Source organism: Ostrea edulis, chromosome 2, assembly GCF_947568905.1.
Source record: "Ostrea edulis chromosome 2, xbOstEdul1.1, whole genome shotgun sequence".
Lineage (NCBI taxonomy): Eukaryota > Metazoa > Mollusca > Bivalvia > Ostreida > Ostreidae > Ostrea > Ostrea edulis.
In genome coordinates, this window is record NC_079165.1 from 34457482 (window position 1) to 34481756 (window position 24275).

The 24275-nt window shown below is 33.5% G+C and overlaps 2 protein-coding genes across 2 annotated transcripts in view; one reads left to right on the forward strand and one right to left on the reverse strand.

The window, feature by feature from the left end:
* Nucleotides 1-10297, forward strand: part of LOC125681682 (divergent protein kinase domain 1B-like) — a 16767-nt gene extending 6470 nt beyond the window's left edge. The window contains exons 5-6 of the mRNA XM_048921870.2: nucleotides 630-833; nucleotides 3518-10297. Coding sequence (XP_048777827.2) covers nucleotides 630-833; nucleotides 3518-4321 — 1008 coding nt within the window. The 3' untranslated portion in view covers nucleotides 4322-10297. The remainder of the gene's footprint in view (nucleotides 1-629; nucleotides 834-3517) is intronic.
* Nucleotides 10298-12823: 2526 nt separating this feature from the next.
* On the reverse strand, nucleotides 12824-23827 carry LOC125681685 (L-proline trans-4-hydroxylase). The gene is made up of 10 exons (XM_048921873.2): nucleotides 23633-23827; nucleotides 23030-23055; nucleotides 21521-21602; nucleotides 18082-18163; nucleotides 16192-16302; nucleotides 15241-15332; nucleotides 14548-14638; nucleotides 14228-14357; nucleotides 13675-13826; nucleotides 12824-13322 (listed from the first exon to the last, which is right to left on the reverse strand). The coding sequence occupies exons 2-10, from the start codon at nucleotides 23040-23042 to the stop codon at nucleotides 13212-13214; spliced, it is 864 nt and encodes a 287-aa protein (XP_048777830.1). The 5' UTR covers nucleotides 23043-23055; nucleotides 23633-23827; the 3' UTR covers nucleotides 12824-13211.
* Between the last annotated feature and the right edge of the window lie 448 nt (nucleotides 23828-24275).

The following is a 24275-nucleotide window of genomic DNA, read 5'->3' on the forward strand; positions in this document are numbered from 1 at the left end:
GCCTACAAAGTTTTAGCTGACAGTGTGATTTCGAATTACCCACTACGTGCTATGAGGTTTTATCTTGCTGTGCGATTTTGAAATGCCTCTACATGCTATGAGGTTTTATCTCGCTGTGTGATTTCGAATTACCCACTACATGCTATGAGGTTTTATCTCGCTGTATGATTTTGAAATGTCTCTACATGCTATTGAGGTTTTATCTCGCTGTGTGATTTCGAATTACCCACTACATGCTATGAGGTTTTATCTCGCTGTATGATTTTGAAATGTCTCTACATGCTATTGAGGTTTTATCTCGCTGTGTGATTTCGAATTACCCACTACATGCTATGAGGTTTTATCTCACTGTATGATTTTGAAATGTCTCTACATGCTATGAGGTTTTATCTCGCTGTGTGATTTCGAATTACCCACTACATGCTATGAGGTTTTATCTCGCTGTATGATTTTGTAATCCCTCTACATGCTATGAAATTTAAACTTGCTGTGTAATTTTAAACAGGTATGATCAGTAATTTAACTGTGTACATGTAAACTCTTAAGTATACACAGGTCCCATTCCAAAAGAATGAAACATGGAGCTCAAAGTAACAAAATTATAAAAACACATTTCATTTTTTTTCCAGACATTCCATTATGAAGATACAGTTGTCAAACTACCTCATTCTTACAAGACATCTTCTTCACATTCCCAACTCCCAGAACCATTGTCACTGGCACAGTTTAATGAAATGTTACTCGAATTCCTTCATTCCAAACTAGGACTAGTGGATGTTTCTAGACTGTTACAAAAAATTTACAGGGATGCTGACTTCAACAACAATGGAAAGGTGAATTTAAAAAAGTGGGCTTTGGTCTGTCTGTTTGTCAACTTTAAACATAAAAAAAGTGGGCTTTGGTCTGTCTGTTTGTCAACTTTAAACATAAAAAAAGTGGGCTTTGGTCTGTCTGTTTGTCAACTTTAAACATGGTAATAACTTCCGAACTGTACAAGATAGAGAATTTGTATTTGGTGAACTGAAAGTGCAAGATCAATGTCAAATATCAAGACCAAAAGGCAAAATTTCCACTGTTGGATTTGGCCAGGGTCAGGGACTGTTTCACAAGTACATCTTTTGTGCATTGAAAATGGTGTACAAATGATTGATCTTAAACGTAAAAGGTTAAATACAGTCACTACTAGCAACTTATTTCTTTAAGGAGGGATACTACATCATCATAATGGCTGACTTCCTTTTTAGCTCTTCTGAGCCAAAGGCTCAAAGAGCTAATGCTATGGCCATTTGTGCGGTGTGCGTAAACTTTTTAGAAAAGGGGCTATAACTCAAGAACCCCTTGGCCAATTTTTTTCAAATTTGGTACAGGGTATCATTGGCCCAAGGGCTTTCATACCTACTAAATAGAGGGATGTGACCCTTTAACAAGGGGAGATAATCAGGAAAATACAAACAAAAGTAGTGGTTGCTAAAAAATCTTCTTCTCAAGAACCACAGGGCAGATTATCACCAAACTTACACATAAGGATGAGGATATGTTGTAGATTAAAAATTGTTCAAGGCATTACCCTGGGGCAAAGGGCGTGGTCTCAAGGTCACTTCAAAGTTGACCTAAATTTATAAATTTTTTAAATTCCTTAAATCTTAGATATTTTAGTCATTATAAGGACTAGGATCATCAAATTTTGACAGTTGATGCATCTTAGGACCTTGTGTCAAGTTGTCTCAAAAGTAGGTCACGGTGACCTACTTTTTGAATTTTGCAGGTATTTATTTTAAAATTAATTTTGATGCATATCTTGGACACTTTGAAGCCTATGATCATCAAAACTTGTCAGTTGGTGGATCATGGGACCTTGAAATGCGTCAACTGAAAAATAGGTCACCGTGACCTACTTTCTGAATTTTATGGCTTATCATTTATAGATATATTTTAAGTTGTTATTTCAAATACCGAGAGGTTTAGAATCATCAAATCTTGTAAGTTGATGCATCTTGAGGCGTTGAAACATATTTATAAAAAAGTAGGTCACAGTGACCTACTTTTTGAATTTTGCAGATATTCAAATTTCACATTTTCAATTTTAGATGCATATTTTGGGCACTGTAAAACCTAGGATCATCAAACTTTGTCAGTTGATGCGTCTTCAGTCTTCGGTTTGTGTCGACCAAAAAGAAGGTCACCGTGACCTACTTTTGGTATTTGACAGCTAAATTACTATATTTCAGACACTATTTGACCTACAATCATCAAACTTTGTCAGTTGATGCATCTTGAGTCTTCGGAATGTATCGACCAAAAAGTAGGTCACTGTGACCTACTTTTGGCATTTGACAGTTATATTTATATATTTCAGTCACTAATTGACCTACAATCATCAAACTTTGACAGTTGATGCATCTTGAGTCTACGGAGTGTGTCGACCAAAAAGTAGGTCACCTTGACCTACTTTTGGAATTTGACGGCTATATTTATATATTTCAGATACTATTTGACCTACAGTCATCAAACTTTGTCAGTTGATGGGTCTTGCATGTTCGAAGGGTTTCGACCAAAAAGTAGGTCAACTTGACCTACTTTTGGAATTGGACACCTATATTTATATATTTCAGATACTATTTGACCTACAGTCATCAAACTTTGTCAGTTGATACGTCTTGCATGTTCAAAGGGTGTTGACCAAAAAGTAGGTCACCTTGACCTACTTTTGGAATTGGACGGCTATATTTATATAATTCAGATACTATTTGACCTACAGTCATCCAACTTTGTCAGTTGTTGGGTCTTGCATGTTTGAAGGGTGTTGACGAAAAAGTAGGTCACCTTGACCTACTTTTGGAATTTGACGGCTATATTTATATATTTCAGATACTATTTGACCTACAGTCATCAAACTTTGTCAGTTGATGGGTCTTGCATGTTCGGAGTTCGCTGACCAAAAAGTAGGTCACCATGACCTACGATTGGAATTTGACAGCTATATTTCAATATTCAGATACTAATTGGCTTAAAATCATCAAACTTTGTCAGTTGATATTTTTTGGGTTCTCAAAATGTGTAAACCAAAAAGTAGGTCACATTGACCTACTTTTTTGAATTCTTAGGATTTAACTAAAGATTTAGAATACTAAGAGGCTAAGAATAGAAATGGTGGGGTTGTACAATTTATCAGAAGAGCGATTCTAGGCCCTTGGGCCTCTTGTTATCAACAGTATATGTCTATTCCTTTTATATCTAAATGTCTACATGTAGCTGAGTAGCTCAGTAGGTTAGCATTTCAACTGCTGAACTGCAGATCATGGGTTTAAATTACAGCAGTTTTTTTTTTTTTTAAATTTCTGATTACTTTCTACTAAAACTGAATTTTTTGACTAAATACAGTACATGTAAATTTGAAAGTTTTCAATTTCAAACTATTGTTGTACATATTCTCCACTTTTCATCCACCTCAAATTTCTCTGGTGTAGCATTCCTCCTCAAAGCTTAGAAGCTCAATGTATTATTCTATGTTTTACAGTTAACATATGGGGAAGCAAATTCCATGTGGCAACTTCTGAACATCCATGAATATTTCATTCTGTTCATCTTCGAGAAGGATCCAATATTTCCCTTGCAAAATGGCACTTGTGGGCCTTTGTATGCTTACCAGCACACGAAAGCAAGCCCGCTGTTTAACAAGCACAACAAGACAGTTTTAGATAAATTTTTCTCCAATACCTATCGATGGAGTTTTCCTTCATGGGATAGGAGAGTCAATGTAGCAGTTGGTTTGCTCGAATATGGTATTACATTTTCCGAGATGTACAATGCAAAATTCTATATGTGTGATTATGTTGAGCAGTGTTTTGGTTACACATCTTTATTTGAAGTAAGTTTAGTCTCTTTTGAAAATATTTTGTCAGAATTTATGATAGGAAGTAAATTAGGTAAGATACAATGCACAGAAGATTCACACTGTCAATATCAGAATTTATGCCGTTCATTGTGCAATAAACAGACTGGGCAATGTACAAAGGAGGTTCAGGGGCCATCTTACACTTCAGTTTGTGAGGTTTTGAGGGATTATGTTTGGTTTGATGCACCAGCAGCTGTGAAGAGAAAATTGGATGATTTGTTGAAAAAATGTTTTCGAACAGGACAAAACATTGACAAAGCAAGAAGCAGCCAGAAAGTCCCTCAACACTATGTCAGGTATAACACTATTATGATTGACATCCAGGATATACTATGGGGTGAAATTAAAAATAAACCTCCAAACTGGCTCCACCCACCCAAGCCAAAGAAAAAGCCAAAACGAAACCCGAAGTTTAATGGGAATTAAAGCCGAAAGCGGGCTTTTATTTACATGTACAAGGGTTCTCTATGACTATTCATATCAGAAATTCATGTTCAAGTAGTTAATGCAACTTTTATTGAAGGTTCTTTCATAATTTTAATATTTCATTCCATTTTTTTAATCCCATATGAATGGATTTTTAGTTTATTTGTTCTTTCACAACGAATTATGATATTATTTTCCACTAAATCAAAACATCTTCAAATATAATCAAAATACATATATCAGTTTGTTTCCAAGAAGCATACCAAGAAACTGATGTCAGCTGTTTTACATTCTGGAGTACATGTATATGCTTTGTTATAAGATTTTCATTTTGCTGTTATTTTCTATTTAAATGTGTGGCTTGTTTGAACTTTTTGGGGTAAAAGTTCGTTTGTTGTGGGTGTGTGTGTAAACTTTTCTTATTTTTTACTTCATCTCAGACAGAATTTGGTGTACAACTTACACAAATCATCCTTTGGTAGAGGGGATTCACTTTAAATCAATACAAATGAAGGACTATATTCTTCAGCCCTTCCAGCAGGAGGTATAATTAAAAATTAGTATATGTAAAATAAGGATGGATGTTAAAAATCTACTTCTCCAGAACCACTATCCCAGAGAAACTTAAACTCCCATGGAAATTTTTTTATATACTGAAAAGTAAGAAAAGTGTTCAAATAATGAACATTTGGGCCAAGATTTTCTCAAGAACCACAAGGTTAGTTCGTTAAATTGATATGAAACTATCATCAAATTATGACCCCAGGAACCAAGGCATGGCCTCATTGCCACATTGTGGTTTAGAGTTTTACATTGGAATACTCTGAGAAGAAATGTATTGAAAGACCACAAAAGAACACCCCCCCCCCTCCCAACACACACCTGGCCATGGCCCCTAAGTATGACACTGTGCAGGGCTATGACAGGGATGTAAAAATTTATTATTGGATGAAGGAGAAGAAAATCTGCTATGGATCTGTCTTAAATATGTTTAATCTGATAAGGCAACACATGTGGTTTTGCCCACCATATCCACACCAAAATTTAATACCCATTGAAAAGAATGTTAATCCAGAATCTTAACCGTGGTAGCAATAGGTAAGGGTTGTCTTCAGATAACAGTTTTTTGATGATGTCAGCCTTAACATTTGATGCAATATAAGATAATTATATTCAAAATAAATTACATGTGTGGCTATGTTGAGATTGAGAACTAGTTTAAGAGGCATTCAAAGTGTTTTATATTCTGCTATGACCACTTAATTCAGCTGGTTAGTTTAAACAGTATTGAATTCATCAGTCCTTGTTATTACATATATTATACAGCACTCTGCTAGAAACGGAGATTGGAAACAAGCCAACTCATATCAATCCTGTTCTCTATTTTTCATTTAAAAGTGTTTTTTGGTACAGTTATAATTTCAATCAGAATGCATATTTATTATTTAGTTCACAAACATCACTAAGAATCGTCAGATATAAATGAAATTTTGGTATAATTCAAATACCATGATGTTTGAGTGTCAGGTGTACAATGGGCATTATTTTCAATAGATTTCTACCCAAACGGGTTCAGCTGATATTGTTATAGTAGGAGCAGTATGCAGTGTATATAGGTATCGTAGCATTTGGTAGTGAATAAGTTATACATGTAAACATGCACAGTGGAGAATTTTACTCTTGGTCAGGTTATCTCTTTAAAGTCTTCTCAAAGATATCTCACGTACAAACTGAGCTTTGATATAAATGAAGCTTTACGTGAAGAGTTTCTTATGACTAAAGAATTAAAAGTTGATTCAAGGTTGAAAGGTCACTTAGTCATTTGCTGGAAGAAATGCCTGGTTTCCAGATGAGATTTCAAATGCAATGTGGGCATCAGTGTTGAAACTTCTTATAAAGAATATATATGGCTAAAGGATGACCATTGTTACTTTTAGTTCTGAAAGTCAGTAATACCTGGTCACATATGGCAAGAAATTGTTTTTGTCTTATATTTCAAATGCAATTCAAATTTTAGCAACGAAACTTCTCAAGATTCTCAATGACTAAAATATTACTCCTTTGGATTTTCAAGGTTGTTGGTCAAAGGTCAAAGTCACTATAGCAGATAATTGTTCACTATCCCTTTGAAATAAGATACTTGCAACTTTACATATCATGCATGTTATACATAGAACAATAGTAAATTTGGTATCAATTTTCAAGGTCATATGTTAGACATAACAGTAACCATTGCAATTTTACAGACTGGATCTCTCATCGCTATTGTATATAGCGGAGCAATTACTTTTAATTTATTTTTGATATGTGGAATGTCCATTTGATCCAAAATTACGCACATTGTGCTTTAATAGTCTCACCTTAATCTATATATCTAGAAGTGTTTGAGATACTTTACTATAGATTCACTTAAAACTCCTTGTTAAACTAATTTTAGGAGATAATTTACACTGTGACAAGAAAGTAATGTCTTAACCGTGTACTAATGCATGACTGGAAAAATTATCCTGAAAGATAGATCATCAAATTCTCTGTTGAAATGCTTTTAATAAGCCCATATATGGCACAAACAACTTGCATTTCAATTTCTCACACATTATTTTAATTGTTTCAATGAATGCTCATGCAAATCTGTTGAGATTAGCTAAGAAAACAAATTGTTATCTTGACATGTCCATCAATAGTTTAGGTTTTAAATTTAAATTATTGATAAATGTTACCGGTATGGTCCAAAACTGTTCTCTTGCCAAGGAAGAAAATTTAAGCTTCAAATGTTTTGTAGCTGTTTTCACTATATTTACTGCCGAATTTTACTATTAGGAAGGGCCAGTACAGGAATTCTGCTGTTTGTTATGAATCAAAGTTGAGTATTGATTAATCTTTTTAATTTCTCCAATGAATTCTTTTAATTTCATCAATTAAATTCTTTTAATTTCATCAATTAAATTCTTTTAATTTCATCAATTAAATTCTTTTAATTTCATCAATTAAATTCTTTTAATTTCACTAATTAAATTCTTTTAATTTTACCCATTGAGACGGTAATCAGACATATATATTTAGCAGCAATGACATACATTTATGTGATGATGCTTGCGCTGCATAGAAGAAAACTAATACTTTGGGATAACTGTCCATTTATTACACTTTATAAACCTACTAAAGTGACTCCCCTGTTCCTTAGATACTACAACTTTGTAAATAATAGATTATGCTGTTATGAATGCGGTATGGTGAGCAGATACATGTAAATGAATAATATGTGTAAATTAAGCCTTGTATTTATTTTCTAGTTACATTTGATGTTTTGATACAAGAACTCAAAAAAAAAAAAAGATAATGTAAATTTCTTGGAATATAATACATTTGTATGTTTATTTGCCTCATTTGAAATTTCTTGAACTTTTTCTTTCAAATTTTTTTCGGTGGTGATTTATAGGATAAAGTCTAGTGTATTAGTAGTGCCAAAAATATGATCAAAGTTAGAATATATTTACACTGTTATTAAATGTACCTGTAATTCAAAACAGTTGTTGTCTGTTAATTACTTGAGTTTTTAAACTTTAACTATTTATTGCAACAGTTCTTTCAAGTTTATATAGATTATACATGTATATGTTAATTTTTTTTTAGCTCAAGACAGCTTTTCTCATTAAAGTTTGTCTGTCGTCTGTATGTTGGTCGGTCTTGAGTAATCCTGTCACATATTTTTATTTTCTTCACAAGAACCACTGTGCCAATTCCAACTAAGTTGGCACAAAATACCATTAAGTACTGAGGATTCACTTTTATACAAATGAAGGGTCATGCCCTTTTCTAAGAGAAAATACTCGAGAAATAGTTATACATGTAATAGGGTTCTTCTCAACAACAATGGAAGCAGAAAAGCCAAAATTTGCACGAGAGCTTCCATTGACATGTACAATGTATAATGAAAATTCAAGTTTGTTCACAGCTTGATAGTGATCAAAGTTTTGCATAGAATTTCATAGGAATGCTATTTGAAATTCTTACTTGCAAGAACCACAAAATAAGATATGTGAAATTAATATGCAAACTTTTTCGAGTTGTGTAGATTCAGATTTGTACACACCATGACTGCCATGAGAGCCAGGATGGGACCATAACTAAGATTTGATTTTTAAATAGGAAAATGTAACTGCTCAGGTGAGCAATATGGCCCATGGGCCTCTTGTACATTTATTTTAACAGCTAGTCCAATAATTGCAAATCATAATTCTAGTCAATCATGGTTGCTAATCATGGGCTGCTAAGGGAATCAAAGGACTATATATGATGTAGGCCTAGTTTGTCCCTCTGAATTGACTTTACATTTTTTCATGTCAAATTTATTTTATTTTGATGAAGAGTGTATCATGCACAAGTCAGCTTTCTGCTGTTATTGAAAATTGTTGACATTAACAAATAGCATGAAACTGGTTGTTGATATTGTCATGCAGGGAGTATTTGCTAGAATGTGTCGTAAGTTCATATTTCAAAAAATATTTAGAAAAAATGCATTTATCAAAGGTTTTGAAAATGCATATTTTTGTGACTAGGAAGTGTAAGCAATTTAAACACACATAAAAGGAGCACATGTATATGATTATTACATATATGTAAGAAAAATCTGCTGTAAGTACATGTATGTATATGAATCATAAAGGCCAGTTTTAGTCACTTAAATCACTTGTGTCCTTTTGACATGACACAATATCATGTGTACATACTTCGGTAAATTGTAGGTTGTGCACATAAGATGTTTTGGCACTCCAAATTCAAGTCTTGCAATATAATATATGAATTATAGTAAAAACAGCATATGCCATTTTGTTGTCATGAAAATTATTCCTTGAAAAATTGCTTACATCAAAATGGAATATAATTATGCAGGGTAAAAGTAGTATACATTTTTTTTTTTTTTTTTTTTTTTTTTTTTACAAAATTAATTTACATTTGATAGTCCTTTGTCAAGTCAACAAATCATAGCAAATTCCACAACTCTTTTTCCTACATTGAGTGTTATCAGAAAAAAAGATTTACAGATTAAAATTTCCTCCAACTTCAAAGTAAAACTCCCTTGAACATGCCCATATTTAGATGGGACATATTCAGCAATGTCCATCCATCTGTTTGTGGTTTTCTGTTTCTATTTCTCTGTCACATACAATGTATCAAGCTAAAACTTGCTGTGTAGCTTCTTTGTGGGTCACTCTAGATCATGTTGCAATTTTAATCCATTTCGACCTCTCTTGCAAAAGTTCTGCCTCTAGTTGAAATTCAATATATCATAGAGGGTACATGCTTTGTCCGTCTGACTCCTTCCACAGTTTTCAAGTGAGGACCTTCTTATTTTAGAGGATATTTGTATGGATAAAGTTGAGCATGTAGTAAGGATTTTGATTTCCTTCTGATATTTGTTGAGAAACTTAGAGGTTGTTGAACTTAATTTTGTGGAAATATTACATAGGGAGTACATTATTTGTCAATTTAACTCCTCTCACAGTTATATAGCTAAAGCCTTTGTAAGCAACATGAAAATGTGCATAAAAAATTACTACTATCTAGTAACTGAAATTTCTAACTTTCCCATGCAACCAAAAATGTTTGAAATACAGTGGGCGGAGTTGCACAAAAAAAATAATCTAAAATCAGCATAAGTTCCTGACATTAATTGTTTCTGTGTCTGCCAGTTAGTTTTTAATTTTGCTGGTGCTCATTATAATTATTTATTTAAGAAAGTCTCCGAGGTGCTCTGGTATCAGATTTCATTCACCACAAGACTCTGCTGTTAGGAGGTCATAAGTGAGCATACCTCAAATTTGCACACATATTATACTGTATATACCTTGTTATTCTAAAATATTGTATATGTACTTGCTAAATTCAGGCTCATAAAATGTACTTGCTTTTCAACACTTAATGCATTAAATCACATAAGATCACTAAGGAGTGTCCTTTTGATGAGATCCCAGCTCCAATGTTGAGCAGAACTATAGCACGTACATTATTTTACCTCTTTGAAAATCTCAATTCTGACAAAAACTACATTTACGACATTCTGGCAAATAACCCTCGCATTGTATTATCATCCATGAATTGAAATTTGTAATAAATATACTGTATTGATTTCACCAAAAAAAATCAATTTTTAGGGACCAACTAGGTCCTTAAGCTTATCATACCATATAGCTTCTGAGGGTCAGTGGTATAACTATGTATTCGCATTAATGCTGTAGATGTTGTCTCAAAGGAGAACCAATGATATCATGTCAGTCTTAAATTGAAGGTTAGATGCTGTGTTTGAAGTATTGGGGATATTTACTGGGGTATCCATGTAGATCATGTGTTTTATTGTAGAGATGTGTTAAACTTTGAACTTTCCCAAGCAGTATACTGCAATACTTAGTCCAAATCGAGCTAGTCATTTTGCTGTATTGAGATACATGCACTTCACCGTTATCTAGAATTGCCTAACTGTGATTGTCTTGGGTGCTATAAAAAAGGTGAATAATCTATAAAAAACAGAAGGTAAACTCGACAGATATTTTGAATATCTTTATTCATTAAACATGCATTTTTTGTGAAATGCAAAATTTGTTACTACTTTATATTAATTGATGATAATATATACTACATTACGTGTACTTTTATAAATCACATACAGGATTTTTTTGGATTGAAATTATATTCAAAAGTTCACATATAAATGTTTTTTTGTCAAAATAACAGATGTTTTCTAGTCCGGAAAAAAAAAAAAAACCCAGCAAGGTATTTAATTACAATTTGGAGATGATTTTTATCAGAATGTACCAGGTGTTTACTACAAAATGAAACAAATCATTGCAATTATGTTAGTACAGGTATGGGCATATTAAAATGGGTTTTCACTGATAAAACTTTCATGTATGGCTTTGTATAAGCTTCAAAGTTTTGCATCTTTGTGTGAATTTAATTCAGAATGAAAAGGTAATTAAACCATAAACCATGGGTGATTTTTTTTGGGGGGGGGGGGGGGGGGGCTGTATTTGTGCAATATGAGAATAAATTGAATTGAATATGTCTGACTGACAGTTGAATAATGCTGACAATTAAAATCAAAGTTATAAATATAATCATCTCCCATTCTGCTCGACATGTATCTTTGTTTTCATGTGTTTTTCCCACCAAAGAATACATTTTTATAAAGTATTCTTGGTTTGTCATACTAGTCATGCAAGCAACAAAAAATAATTAGGATTTTATGTAGATTGTCATTTTCAATTGTAAATAAATGTTTAGTAACATTAAGAATAGTTATAGACTTTGGAGTAAACATCAAGGCTGTGTGTATTATGGACATCATTCATATATATGTAGCAATCAGCAAAGCTGATAATGCAGAAACCATCTTGTTTCCAATGTTTTTATACCCCCATAATACAGATGACCTTGACAATTATTCCTTAGAGTTACATTTTATACTACATAAGTTGTTATGCCACTGTGAAAAAGTCAGTATTTTATGAAGAAATAAAATACATTGAACTTGAAACAGCATAGGTTTATTACAGACAGACCCAGTGGTTAATATAAGTATTGAAGTTCAATACGTTTACATATCACAGCTTAATATAAACTGCTGATTTTCATTTAAACAGATGACTTTTATCTGAACATTAGGTGTATAAATCTTTTATTATCCTGGGACTCGTTCTGTATTGCCTTTGACATTTTTTGTGCACAGTGTACATATGTATGTATGTCTGTGTACACTCTATGTCCTTTAAGACTTTCCACAGCAATGATTTAAATATTATATTATTGTACAACATTTTTAAGAAGTCATATCAGAGTTCAATTCTTTACTGCATGCTCTTGGCAGCTGTGTTGACTGCAGATACAAACTATATATGTACATGTATGTTTTCTGTATTTTAGTTACTCGAGATTTTTAAAGGGTTCATGATTTTAATTCAACTTACATCATAAAATTTATTTCAAAACAACATAAATATGATCACTATACTGATTTGGTAAAGAAATGTTCCAAATAGAATATGCTGCAAAATTTTTAGATAAAAATTGTTCAATTTTCGTTATTTATAACCTGGAATTCTGTAGAATTTATGAAACAGAACTTTACATTCATGCGCTTTCTAATATTATTTATTAAGACTATATTTTCATATTTATATTTAATTTCATTCAAAAGCTTTTGATCTATTAATTTGTTTCTTTTATGGTTTAGTACTCCTTTTCAGTCAAAAAGGGTAACCACTGTAAAGAGAGACAACTCTATTGTGTATAAAATCAGGACTTGATTTCCCATTGTATTCACTGTGATTTATTTCCATGACGTCCTTCTTTCCATTCAACACAAAAGGATTATTTATATGATTTGCATGTTATTACCGTTCAGTGTTCTGAATGTTTGTGTTGTAATTTAGATTTAAACAATTGTTATCCGATAGAGAAGATCTATTCCTAATGAAGATGTTAGAGAATAAAATAAAAACAATCAACAAATGAGAGCATTTTATTTTCTTTCTTCAATATTTTATGATAGCCATACACTTCTGAAATGACATGATGTTTTTCTTTGTGTTGAAATGTACATAGGATATTGCGTGGATTATGGAGTGCCATATGAAGACTTCTTAGTAATTGTTACAATGATAAAACTGCAGCTGAAATATTCATGTTGCAGCTGGATGTGAAAATCTTTTAACTTGATAAAAGGATGAACATTATGCGATTAAGCTCCATACCTTTGTGTTACAAAGCAGAGAAATATACAAGGAATCGTAGTCCAAATACAACATGGTGTTGTCGCACCAAATTTTAACCATGATTATAACAGTTTGAAAATATATGCGGTGATGCCTGCTAACTGTTCATAATTGAGGTTTCACCCAGCCTTTTTATCAAGTTTTACTGTTTTATCAACTGCAGGGTTCAGAAAATCTTTTCCAGTCATGTCTGTTACATTGGTGCAATCTCGGATGGCAGAATTCTTGACCTTCAAATAAAATTTCAAGGTTATACAAATATATGTAATGCTGCATAAACTTCATTCAATTCACAAATGATGGTGTAACATATTTCAATTTATGAAAAATTGCTGTTAAAACTTGCCATTGGAACTAAAAATAATTCTTTATCTTGCAAATGACTTTGAAATGCCTTTTACATTAAGTACCAGTAGTGGTTGGACTGTAATTATCACCCTAATGTTTTTAATTATTATTCGGCTTCATTGCCTAGCTATCCTTCATGACTCGATATCCAAAATTAGAAGAAATAAATCTTAATTTCCTTGTTGAATTAAAAAATTTAGTAATAAATTGTGAAGAGAATGGATGGCACGTTACCTTTTCCAAGGGAGTGTACTGTGGGTGGTGGTGGGGTATGACAGGGTTATTGGCCTTGGTATTGTATGCCACTAAAAAGGCCCACCTTCTCAAATCACTGTTGTTGGGACCACTAGTGTGTAACAAGTTGCTATGAAAGAACAGGGCATCCCCTACAATCATAGAAAGCTTCATCGGAGAGTGCTATATAGAAAGAACAGGGCATCCCCTACAATCATAGAAAGCTTCATCGGAGAGTGCTATATAGAAAGAAAATCTGCTTTAAGTGATGTGTTGTATGTTTGTTCCTTTTTCTAGAACATACACAATGCACGAAATAACATCAATATGTATTGACCAAATTATGTAAATGTTTACATAGCATTACAAATATTTACACAGTTGGCATCATTCCTCAACCCAACTCCTTCAATTTTGTCAAACATTAATCTACCACTAAGATGTTAATATGTATATATGAAAGAATGAAATTTTAAAAAAATTGAAAACGGAGCATATATAGATTTTGATATAGTGAGAGGGTGGCTGCTTTTCCTTGCCTTGTTACACGTACCAGGTTCCATTTCTACGTACTCCATGGGACAAACTTTCTCAATTTCCTTCACCCTCTCTATGTCGGCCCCCGTTTGTCCTGCAACCATCAAATGTTCTACTCTGCCACATTTCTGGGAACCACGCAGGATCTGGAAGAAGACAAAAATAATCACCATTCAGTACTCTTTAGATTAACATGCAGTTTTCTTATGGGACAAACACTCTAACAAAATCAGTTGGGAAGGGTATAAAAAGAAATGTGTGTTACGTACTATACACATGGAAAACTTCTCAATTTTATTTTTGTGGTGTATTACGACTTTTACAGTGGGAAATTACCTGTAAGCAGCCATTGGCCTTGGTGCACTTGTCTATTGATATAAAGACAGTCAACATGTCCGGGAACAGACAGCCATTCTTGTACCAATATCTATGCAGCAATAAATATTGCATTGTTTTTATACCACAAAACAATTATTTATACATGTAGCTTTCACAAGTCACTTCAACACACCATATACAATTGATTAGGTCTAAAATAAAGATCTATGTACTTCTGCTATCCCGACCAACCTTAAATCATACCCCTTGCAATTCTTTTCAACAATTCTTTAAGACATTATTAAATAAGCATTGTGTTGGAGTTGACACGTACTAATTTACTTCAGCGGTAATTAATATTAAAGTATAACAAGATTCATTACAGTTAAACCTGTCGAATCTGACAAGCACTCGGAGACAAAGTTTTTGTCAGGATACACAGTGTGTCGGAATAAACAGTGTAAAAAAACCCAATGAAAATACGGATTTGAATACCCAGTGAAGCGGATTGTCGGATTAGGCAGTTTTTACTGTAATGGTGTAAAATGAACCCTCATGTTCAGTATGTCAATATAACTGCTATGATATTGTGATCAAAATGTTTCTTTGTGTACTTTAAAAATAAAGTTTGAGAAAAACAATATGTAATTTATTTCCTACTTGGCTTATCCTGATTTGTCTTGGATGTTACACAACAATTATTATTTTTACCCATAGTCTTGATGCCACAAGTGACTACCTCCTGTCATGGCTTTTTTCATCATCAGTTTGGTATGATAGTGATACACTTCTCCACCCAGTAACTATGGGAAATAAATGAAAACAAGAGGTACTGTGAGCAATGCTCACTAAGAATACCCCCCGCTTACCCCAATCTCCCAAAGGGTGTTGGTAATAGGTATAAACTACCTCTTTTCTGAGTGTAAAAAACAAATGGCATGACAAACCGAACCATATTGCTACTTCGATGTCCAGTGCGCGTGACCTTTGACCTTTTGACCCCAAAATCAATAGGGAACATCTTCATCCCATGGGTAGTCCATATGTATGATATGGTGACTGTAGGTGGAAAGGATAACGCTTTAGAGCCCGGAAACCATATTGCTACTTCGATGTCCAGTGCACTTGACCTTTGACCTTTTGACCCCAAAATCAATAGGGAACATCTTCATCCCATGGGTAGTCCATATGTATGATATGGTGACTGTAGGTGGAAAGGATAACGCTTTAGAGCCCGGAAACCATATTGCTACTTCGATGTCCAGTGCGCTTGACCTTTGACCTTTTGACCCCAAAATCGATAGGGAACATCTTCATCCCATGGGTAGTCCATATGTATGATATGGTGACGGTAGGTGGAAAGGATAATGCTTTAGAGTCCGGAAACCATTGCGTCTACAGACGGACGGACAGACGGACAACCCGATTCCAGTATACCCCCCCCCACAACTTGTTGCGGGGGGTATAATAATTAGAAACTTGTATCTAACAAATCAAACATAAAACCATCACAAAACTGGAAATCAACAGGCTCCATCTTAAAACTTCTCGGATATCTATGTGACAAGAGTTGTGATTTTAATCAAAAGAATTTTAAATGTCATATAGTAGTACATTGTATAATGCAACTTCAAATAATTTCCATACTCAGCTGGACCCTACCTTTTCACTGGTATCAACTATTTTCTTACACCTTGCTACCATCCCTGTGACATCACTTCCTGGATGGCTCCACAGTGCCATCTCACATTCCCTTCCTGATCCATCAGAGATCTGTATAAAGACTTGAAATATTAGTACACTGTAACATCTAGATAAATTTGGAGCCAGTTCACATTGTAAAATAAATACAAGTTTCACTCGGGTAATACTAGTAAGTTAACCCACTACATATTAACACTGAGAATTTACAGAAATCATAGGTCATGGTAGCTCAGTGGCAGGGTGTTTTCTTCTTAACTGGGAGGTCATGAGTTTGAGTGCTGCTCATGCCATGGCTGCATGCATCAAACCTAAGATCTAAACAGTGATTGCTCCAAATGCTCTACATTTAAAAGTGAGAATCACAAATCTTCAGATATGACCTTAAAAACAGAAGGTCCCGTGTTGCAACAGGCATTGGTATGTTTAAGAACCCTCAATGCTACGACTAAGTGCTAAGCATAAATCTAAATTTTCAATACTTCACTAAGTCTTACAGCTGGTGATGTCTCGATATGAGTGAAAAATTCTTGAAGAGACGTAAAAACAAACAAAACAAACTTGCAAAATTCCACTTTTAAAGTGGGTGTTAAATTCTGTTAACACAACCTTGACAGAGCTCAATCTGAACACAAAAGGGGTTAATTTAGGAGCACTTGTTTTGACAGAATTTGTTTAGATGTCACTTGAGAGATAAATTTCAGTTTTAAAAATGAGGGTATGACCTGCGACATTTCACAACAGCATACTTCTTGAAGTGTTTTAATTTATTTTTTTTATATTCACATTCTACTCTAATTTATGTCAGAATTCCCCGCCATTAAAATAGATGTACCAGTACTATATCTATTGAGATTCATACACACATTGTTTACAGCTGCAGCGCATTCATGAGGAAATGTCTATCATTACAATTTGTAAAGATATCAAAAGCAAAATTGGAGTTAATTAATCCGGTGTAAACCAGTCTTCTACATTTTTTATGTGAAACTTAAAGCTATATATCATATGTATTGGCATCAAGTTTTCAAAGGTAATACAAACTTTGCATGTTTTCTCAAAATTACTACATACATCACATCTATTTGTTAATTATTTGACTATCAGAGTTTCCACAAGACATCAATTTTAAAGCCTTTTGTTTACAAACCATACTGGGAGAGAGAAATTATGTGACACTTTCTATTGCAACAAAAAATTCAATGTGCCGGTTGTTCCATGGCATTCGTAAATATAAGTGATATGTTTTATTAATTCTATGAATGATCTATAATTTGTTCTTTTAATTGACATTGTCTTATTTATGTGATGGAAATATTCGATAACTCTGTTAACATGTTTGTATTTAGATACCTCAATAAGTCTTCCAGAGGAGGAATAACACACCATAGAAAATTGTTATAGATGGAAAGTTTTAGTATTTTGAAAATTAAAAACTTTTTGAATTTCCCTTGTTTAATAAAAACTGCAATTTAAGTAAAAAAAAAAAAATTGGAAGTAAAAATTCAGGGTTACAATTTAAAACCTTTTTGTGGCTCTAACTTGTAATCTACAGATTGGGAACACCATAATTATGTTAACCTTCTGAGCAGTATAGCCATTTAACCAACAACATTCAGTAGGACAAAAAATGAACATGTGACTGATATTTATTCTAGTGCATTTGGTTTTTTAAAGGAAGTATGCCATTATATGACAATTGCATTAAGTTCCATATCATTTTCACCCCCAAACATTGGTATTGAAAAAGAGATGCATATTGCTGCAAGCAAGATACATGTATGATTCTTCTTGTTAATTAACTCTACTCACTGTGATATTGTGTGAAAGAGTTTAACAAAAAATACTCACTCCATAGGAATGTTTTGTTATCTCTTTGTTGTCCTCCAGCACTTCTTTAACCTTTTGTAATTCAGTACTATCTAAAAGATTTCTGCAAAACAGAAAGCCAACACACTGAGAGTATATCCTTTGTTAAGATGTATTTGCATTTAAGACATTATTTGTATGGCTCAACATCGCTCCATATCTGAAAGACACATCCTTTCACTATCATGCACAACTTGGCATCCCCTCGCAACAATGCGTTATTCATTGGGTACCAATAACTACATACTGCCTCAAGTATAGTCTGGCAGTTTCTAGATCCCTATATTTATTGAGCAAAATCTTTAACCTAAATATCAGTAGGTATCATTAGCTCCGATCTACAATGTTTGTTGCAAATATGCATGAGGCTGTTTGCTATACTTCATTACTGTCTGTGACCTTGTCCTATGACCTATTGAAGGTAGCCAAGTGATTTAACAGGGTGTTCACTTTGCAACTGGGAGGTCCCAGATTCAATTCTAAATCCTGTCGCCATGTCAAACCTAAGATATTTAACCCAGGTAGAGACTGTTCCTTTGCTAAATGTCAGATCCAGATAAAAAGTGAAAGACACTGGTCTTTCTGATAAAACATTGAAAACGAAAATCATGATAATTAAGTGTTAATATGATAAAGAATCCTTGCTGGTTACCATATACAGTTGAATTTCGGTATCTCGAACGGAACACCAATATCTCAAATATCATGGATAATTGGATGTATCGAAGTGATTCGGAAGTCCCAACCACTTATTCTTTAAGTATTTTACCCTCAATATCTTGAATCCTCAGATATCTTGAAGTTTAATTTTTCTCTCGGTCCCATTGAGTTAAAGATAATGTGGTTTGACTATTTGTGAAAATTTGTGCCACTTACATGTAACTAAAGCTTGTGACTTTTCTATATGATTGAAAAATTTCTAGAATAGGATGTAAAATAGCTATAAATATAAACAAACAAAAAAACCTTTTAACACAGAAATCATCAGTAGCTTTCTCTCTTCTGTTATTTCAGTAGGAATTAAACGAAAATAAAATTAAACTACATCAGTATTCTTTGAGTTTACATGATGTCAAAATTACACTAGCTGTTACATTCAACATACGACCTAGAAATCAATAAGGATCGTTATCCTATCTGCTATCTCTTTAGCAAGTATTCATGCAAGACTAAAATTAAAAAAGAAGAGCACTACTCTTTACATGGTGTCAACAATATTGTTACTATCAAATTACTGATGTTGACATGACCTCTGACCTTTGAATTTTTTATCAAGAAATCAATACACGCATCAACACTTCATCACGAGTTACATCCCTTTGCAGAGTCAGGCAAAGGTAAATTGGTGAAAAGCCAAGTTTTCCTTCTTTACCCTTCCAAATGTAATAGACTATATAGTAACAGTGAATTATAGTTAACTAGAGATTGTTTTTATGAAAAACAAATGTCTCCCCAGCTCCCCAAATTGGTAGTGCTCCAAATGAAACATCCTCCCTTTAATGTACTGCATGGTAGGGAGGAGAAAGCAGGAACATAAACAATATGAACTCTGATAAGCCACATAGGAGAAGTGTTCACAAACTATTTTGCACCCTTCACCCCTCAGATCCCCTATAACTTTCAGGACAATTGGATCCTCCTGTCCCTGCAAAATGCACATCTGCAAATGGCCTTGAAGTATCATACAAAATTTAAACTCTTATCGGATAAGCCATATAGAAGGAGAAGCATTCACAAGCTATTTTAATATCCACCCCTCTTAGATCCACTATAATAACTTTTAGGAAAATAATTGGATCCTCCTGTTTCGACAATTTGCACATCTACAAATGGCAATGAAGCATTGTTCAAAGTTTAAAATCTATCTGATAAGCCGTGTTGACAAGCTATTTTACATAGTACACCCCTTTTAGATCCACTATAACTTTTAGGAAAATAATTGGATCCTCCTGTCCCGACAATATGCACATCTACAAATGGCAATGAAGCATTGTACAAAGTTTAAAATCTATCCAATAAGCCATATAAGAGGAGAAGTATTCACAATCTATTTACATCCTCCACCCCTCTTAGATCCACTATAACTTTTAGGAAAATAAGTGGATCCTCCTGTCCTGATAATATGCACATCTACAAATGGCAATGAAGCATTGTACAAAGTTTCAAGTCTATCCGATAAGCCATATAGGAGAAGCGTTCACAAGATTTTGTGACAGACAGACGGACGGAAAGTAAAAAAACAATATGTCTCCCCCTGAAAGAGGGGAAACATAATTATTATAAGTTTTCATGCAAGTTTATGGGTTGCCCCACCCTGGGAAATTCTTGTAGCTGATTGCAATTGACAAAAGTATAGATCAGAAAACATTACAAAGGCCAACGTAAGGAAATGCAATATTTTTTCATCACAAGAATAGGCAGATAAGGGAAGCAACTTGCGCGAAGTGTTGATACATGTATTGGGATCTTCCTCTCCCTTAATAACCAGCTGCTATCTATATGATAGTATGAGACAGGAACTACAATAGTTCTCTATTAAGGTATCCACAACATTTCTAACATTCAATCACTGACTGTGATATCATAACAATTAAATGACCATTAACCTAAGTAATCTATACAGATCTTCCTCTTCCAACCTTTTATCATTGCAGATCGATCAAGATAGGAGACCATTCTGAATACTCTTTACAATTACGTCAGAAACATTTTTTCAGATGCACACAAGTTCCTATATCCCCTGCTACTAAATTGTTGTGAAGGGATCATAAACCAATTGAATCTGGGAAAACTCCGGAATTATTAAACAGCATTATTCCTGGCATCATTATTTACCAACTTTCATGTGGAAATATTTACATTTCCAATGTTTTTGCCTTTGATATCTTTACAAATTGTAATGAAAGCCATTTCCTCATGAACTCATGCTGCAGTTCACTGAATTGTGAACATAATGCACATATGAATCTTGATAGATATAGTATGACATATATTTCATACAGCTGCATGGAATTCCAACAGAAATGAAAAAAGAATTAAATTTAAAAAATACACGAGGAATGAGCTGCAACTCTTCATGCCAACATACTCTCATGAAGCTCTAATTAAATCGCTTTATGAAGTATACAGACGTGAAGTGTTGCAGTTCATATCCTCATGTATTTTCAAAAATAAATTTATTTCTTAAATAAAATCTCATTCACGTCTCAAAGATAACGTAGGATAGTGAAAACTTTCCTAATTTTCACACACACCTGGCCCCATGGCCATAAAACTTAGACGAGCTCACTTTTGATCGAAGTCTCACTTTCTCGCTCTATGTTCTTTTTATAAAAGTGAGATGGAGATCAAAAGTCAGAGATCTGACATAGAAATTTTATGGCCCCAGAGCCATGAAATTAATAATTTAACAAGTACTTACCTGACCATTATATAGCCATGATTGTCAAAATCTTCTTTCATCTTATCGCTTACTTCAAACTTCCCATCCTCATAAATATACTCTATGAAAAAAATACACATATAATTTAAAAAAGAAATTACTACTTTTCACAATGATCAGTAAAAGTATACTATTAGATAAAAATAAAAAAGAAACATGAAGATATTTAGTAAAGCTTTAGTACTTTCATTTTCAAGCTTCCGAAGATTGAAATTGAAAGCACTATATAAAGCTTTACTGAATGTCTTTGTGTTTCTTTTTTGATTTTATACATATGAAATAGAAATAAATACACATCTTTCTTTTATCGAGGAGATTTCGGTGGACATTGAGCCAAACTTAGTTAATGTTTTCTTATACATTTGTTCAACAATTATAGTAACAATCATAGTACAATATATCCCATCTTATCATTTATCTAAAAATCCATATCTTTGCATGAAGATTCATTTTCTTTTAATCCATGATTCATGACAAAACCCTGAAGAACATTCCCACAACTACATCAACTAAATAAACCATCAAAGAGCCATAACTCTACAATACAAAGGGTGAATTTCTTACTCAAGACTCTGTCTCAGAAGATGTACGAAGTACCATAAAGTTTTTTGTAGTATCATAAAATCTTAATACATCAGCAAACCACCAACATTATAATCTGTTTAGATGTATATGTTCCAGATTTGTTTTTTAAAAATTTCCCAAGAAATTGGCCACAAGTTCAATTCTTCAGCCTGCAATTTCTATTTTCAATCCATGTAATATGCATATATTCGATATGCATGCAGTACTGTGTCAATATGAAACAACCCTAGCTTGAAAACTGTGAGAGGAGTTAGAAGTTTAACCTATTCCCTATATATACTCCACAACAAATTCCCCATCAATGATTAGCTCTACAGGCCTGGATTTCTCAAAATAAACTTATAAGTCAAAGCTTGAACTTAATTAAGTCTGAGATTTTATTCAAATTCTGACTGCTCAAATAAAAGAAAACTCTAACTTAAGTTTGAGATTCTTTTTCGAAAAATCCAAGCCTGAAATCTACACTTTCCTTGAAATCTAAGAACATTTAACCTGTTCCCTATATATACAAAGCACCTTTCATTGCATTTTATTGTAAAATTGTGTGCTTTATAAATGTTAATAATACTGCACAAATTCCCCAACAGTTCAATCTGAAACCTGCACTTTCCATGAAATCTAAGAACATCAAAATCCAGTCAATGAGCCCATACAAATAGCTGTAAATTAATAAGATCCTAGGTTGAAAACCATGAGAAGAATCATAAACCCTATAACAATGCCATGTAGAAATTTCCCCTAATTTGACTAGTAGTTCCAGGACCTGCAGAAAATTAAAGAAAAATCAAAATAAATGCAATATGCACTGCATGTAAATACGTTAGAAGTTTTTAAGGTAACCTTTGAATAAAGGGCATTAAATTAAGGAATATCTAATGACTGTTACTGAATGTAAAAACCTACCTGCTGACGTCATGGTGTCTTTTCCACTAGAAAATAACAAGAAAGAAAAAAAAACCTATTAGGTTAAGTCTGCACCTCCTAGCAACATCTATAAGTATACCGAGTGAACATGGCGAATATCCAATATTGTTATGGTCCGATTCTCCTTTGGGTAATGAACCTAGCTCCGTCCAGAGCAAAGTCGTACATGAAAAAAAGGTGAAAAATCTTGTGGTGAAGGGCTTTCATGATTAAAAATTGGATAAAAACAATGTCTCTATATTTAGTGTCCAATGTTCGCCAATTCGGACTTTGGTCGTTTCGTTTTGAATCGGCATCGACAATTCAAACAACAAAGTAAAACGAATAATTGCTACTAATGAACAATAGGGGGTCGTTAAAGATTTTAAAAGCCACTGACATCCCGTACATAATACCGGGATTTCACTCGGTACAAATTAGTAATTTAATTTCGCCCCCTTCCTAGTTTCCTAATCACCTGATCACAGGATCCCCTGCATCGATCATTCTCTAGATCTATATTTTGATAATTTAATATAAATCTCAATTGACAATCAGAAATACAGTTTGTTTGCAGTAAATCGTTCACCAAACGTGCTTTACCTGTCACTGTTTTGCAAATTAGTCTAATCCCTGTTACATGAGTTGTTTACGTTTTACAGTCACTCCCTCTAACGCATCATGTCACGTTTGGTGAGAAGTACCGACACCCATGCTCCTTGATTCCAGATGGCTTGTATAATAAACGTATAATAAATTATTCGTATTCTTTGACGTTCTTTCGTTTTATTTCAGTTTGCTTTCCTCTTATCTCGATTTCACTTTCAGTTTACTTATTAGTTATTTTGTATTTGTATTAAGCAATACAAGCTGTAACTGACGGCATTTTTCAACCATCCAATTATGCATCAATTAATTCCTATCGCCGTAGTATCGGTATAACTAATATACTCCCCAAGACCCGGAAAAAAATTCCGCAAAATAAACAAGGGAATATTGTTTGAGAACATACCTACAGTGAGCGTTTTGTATTAAACCGCAATCTAATTAAAATCAGACTTCTTAGATCCATGCCGTATACTCTCCTATTATAGCGATTGTGAGCGTATCCTAGGATCTGATTTTAATTAGATTGTATTAAACCGCCATTGTGTTGTATGTACACGGAAATAGGAACGATGATTGCCGAACATAATCGGGTTGCTGAAACCGAAGTCAAATACAAAGATGGAAACTACACGTTTCG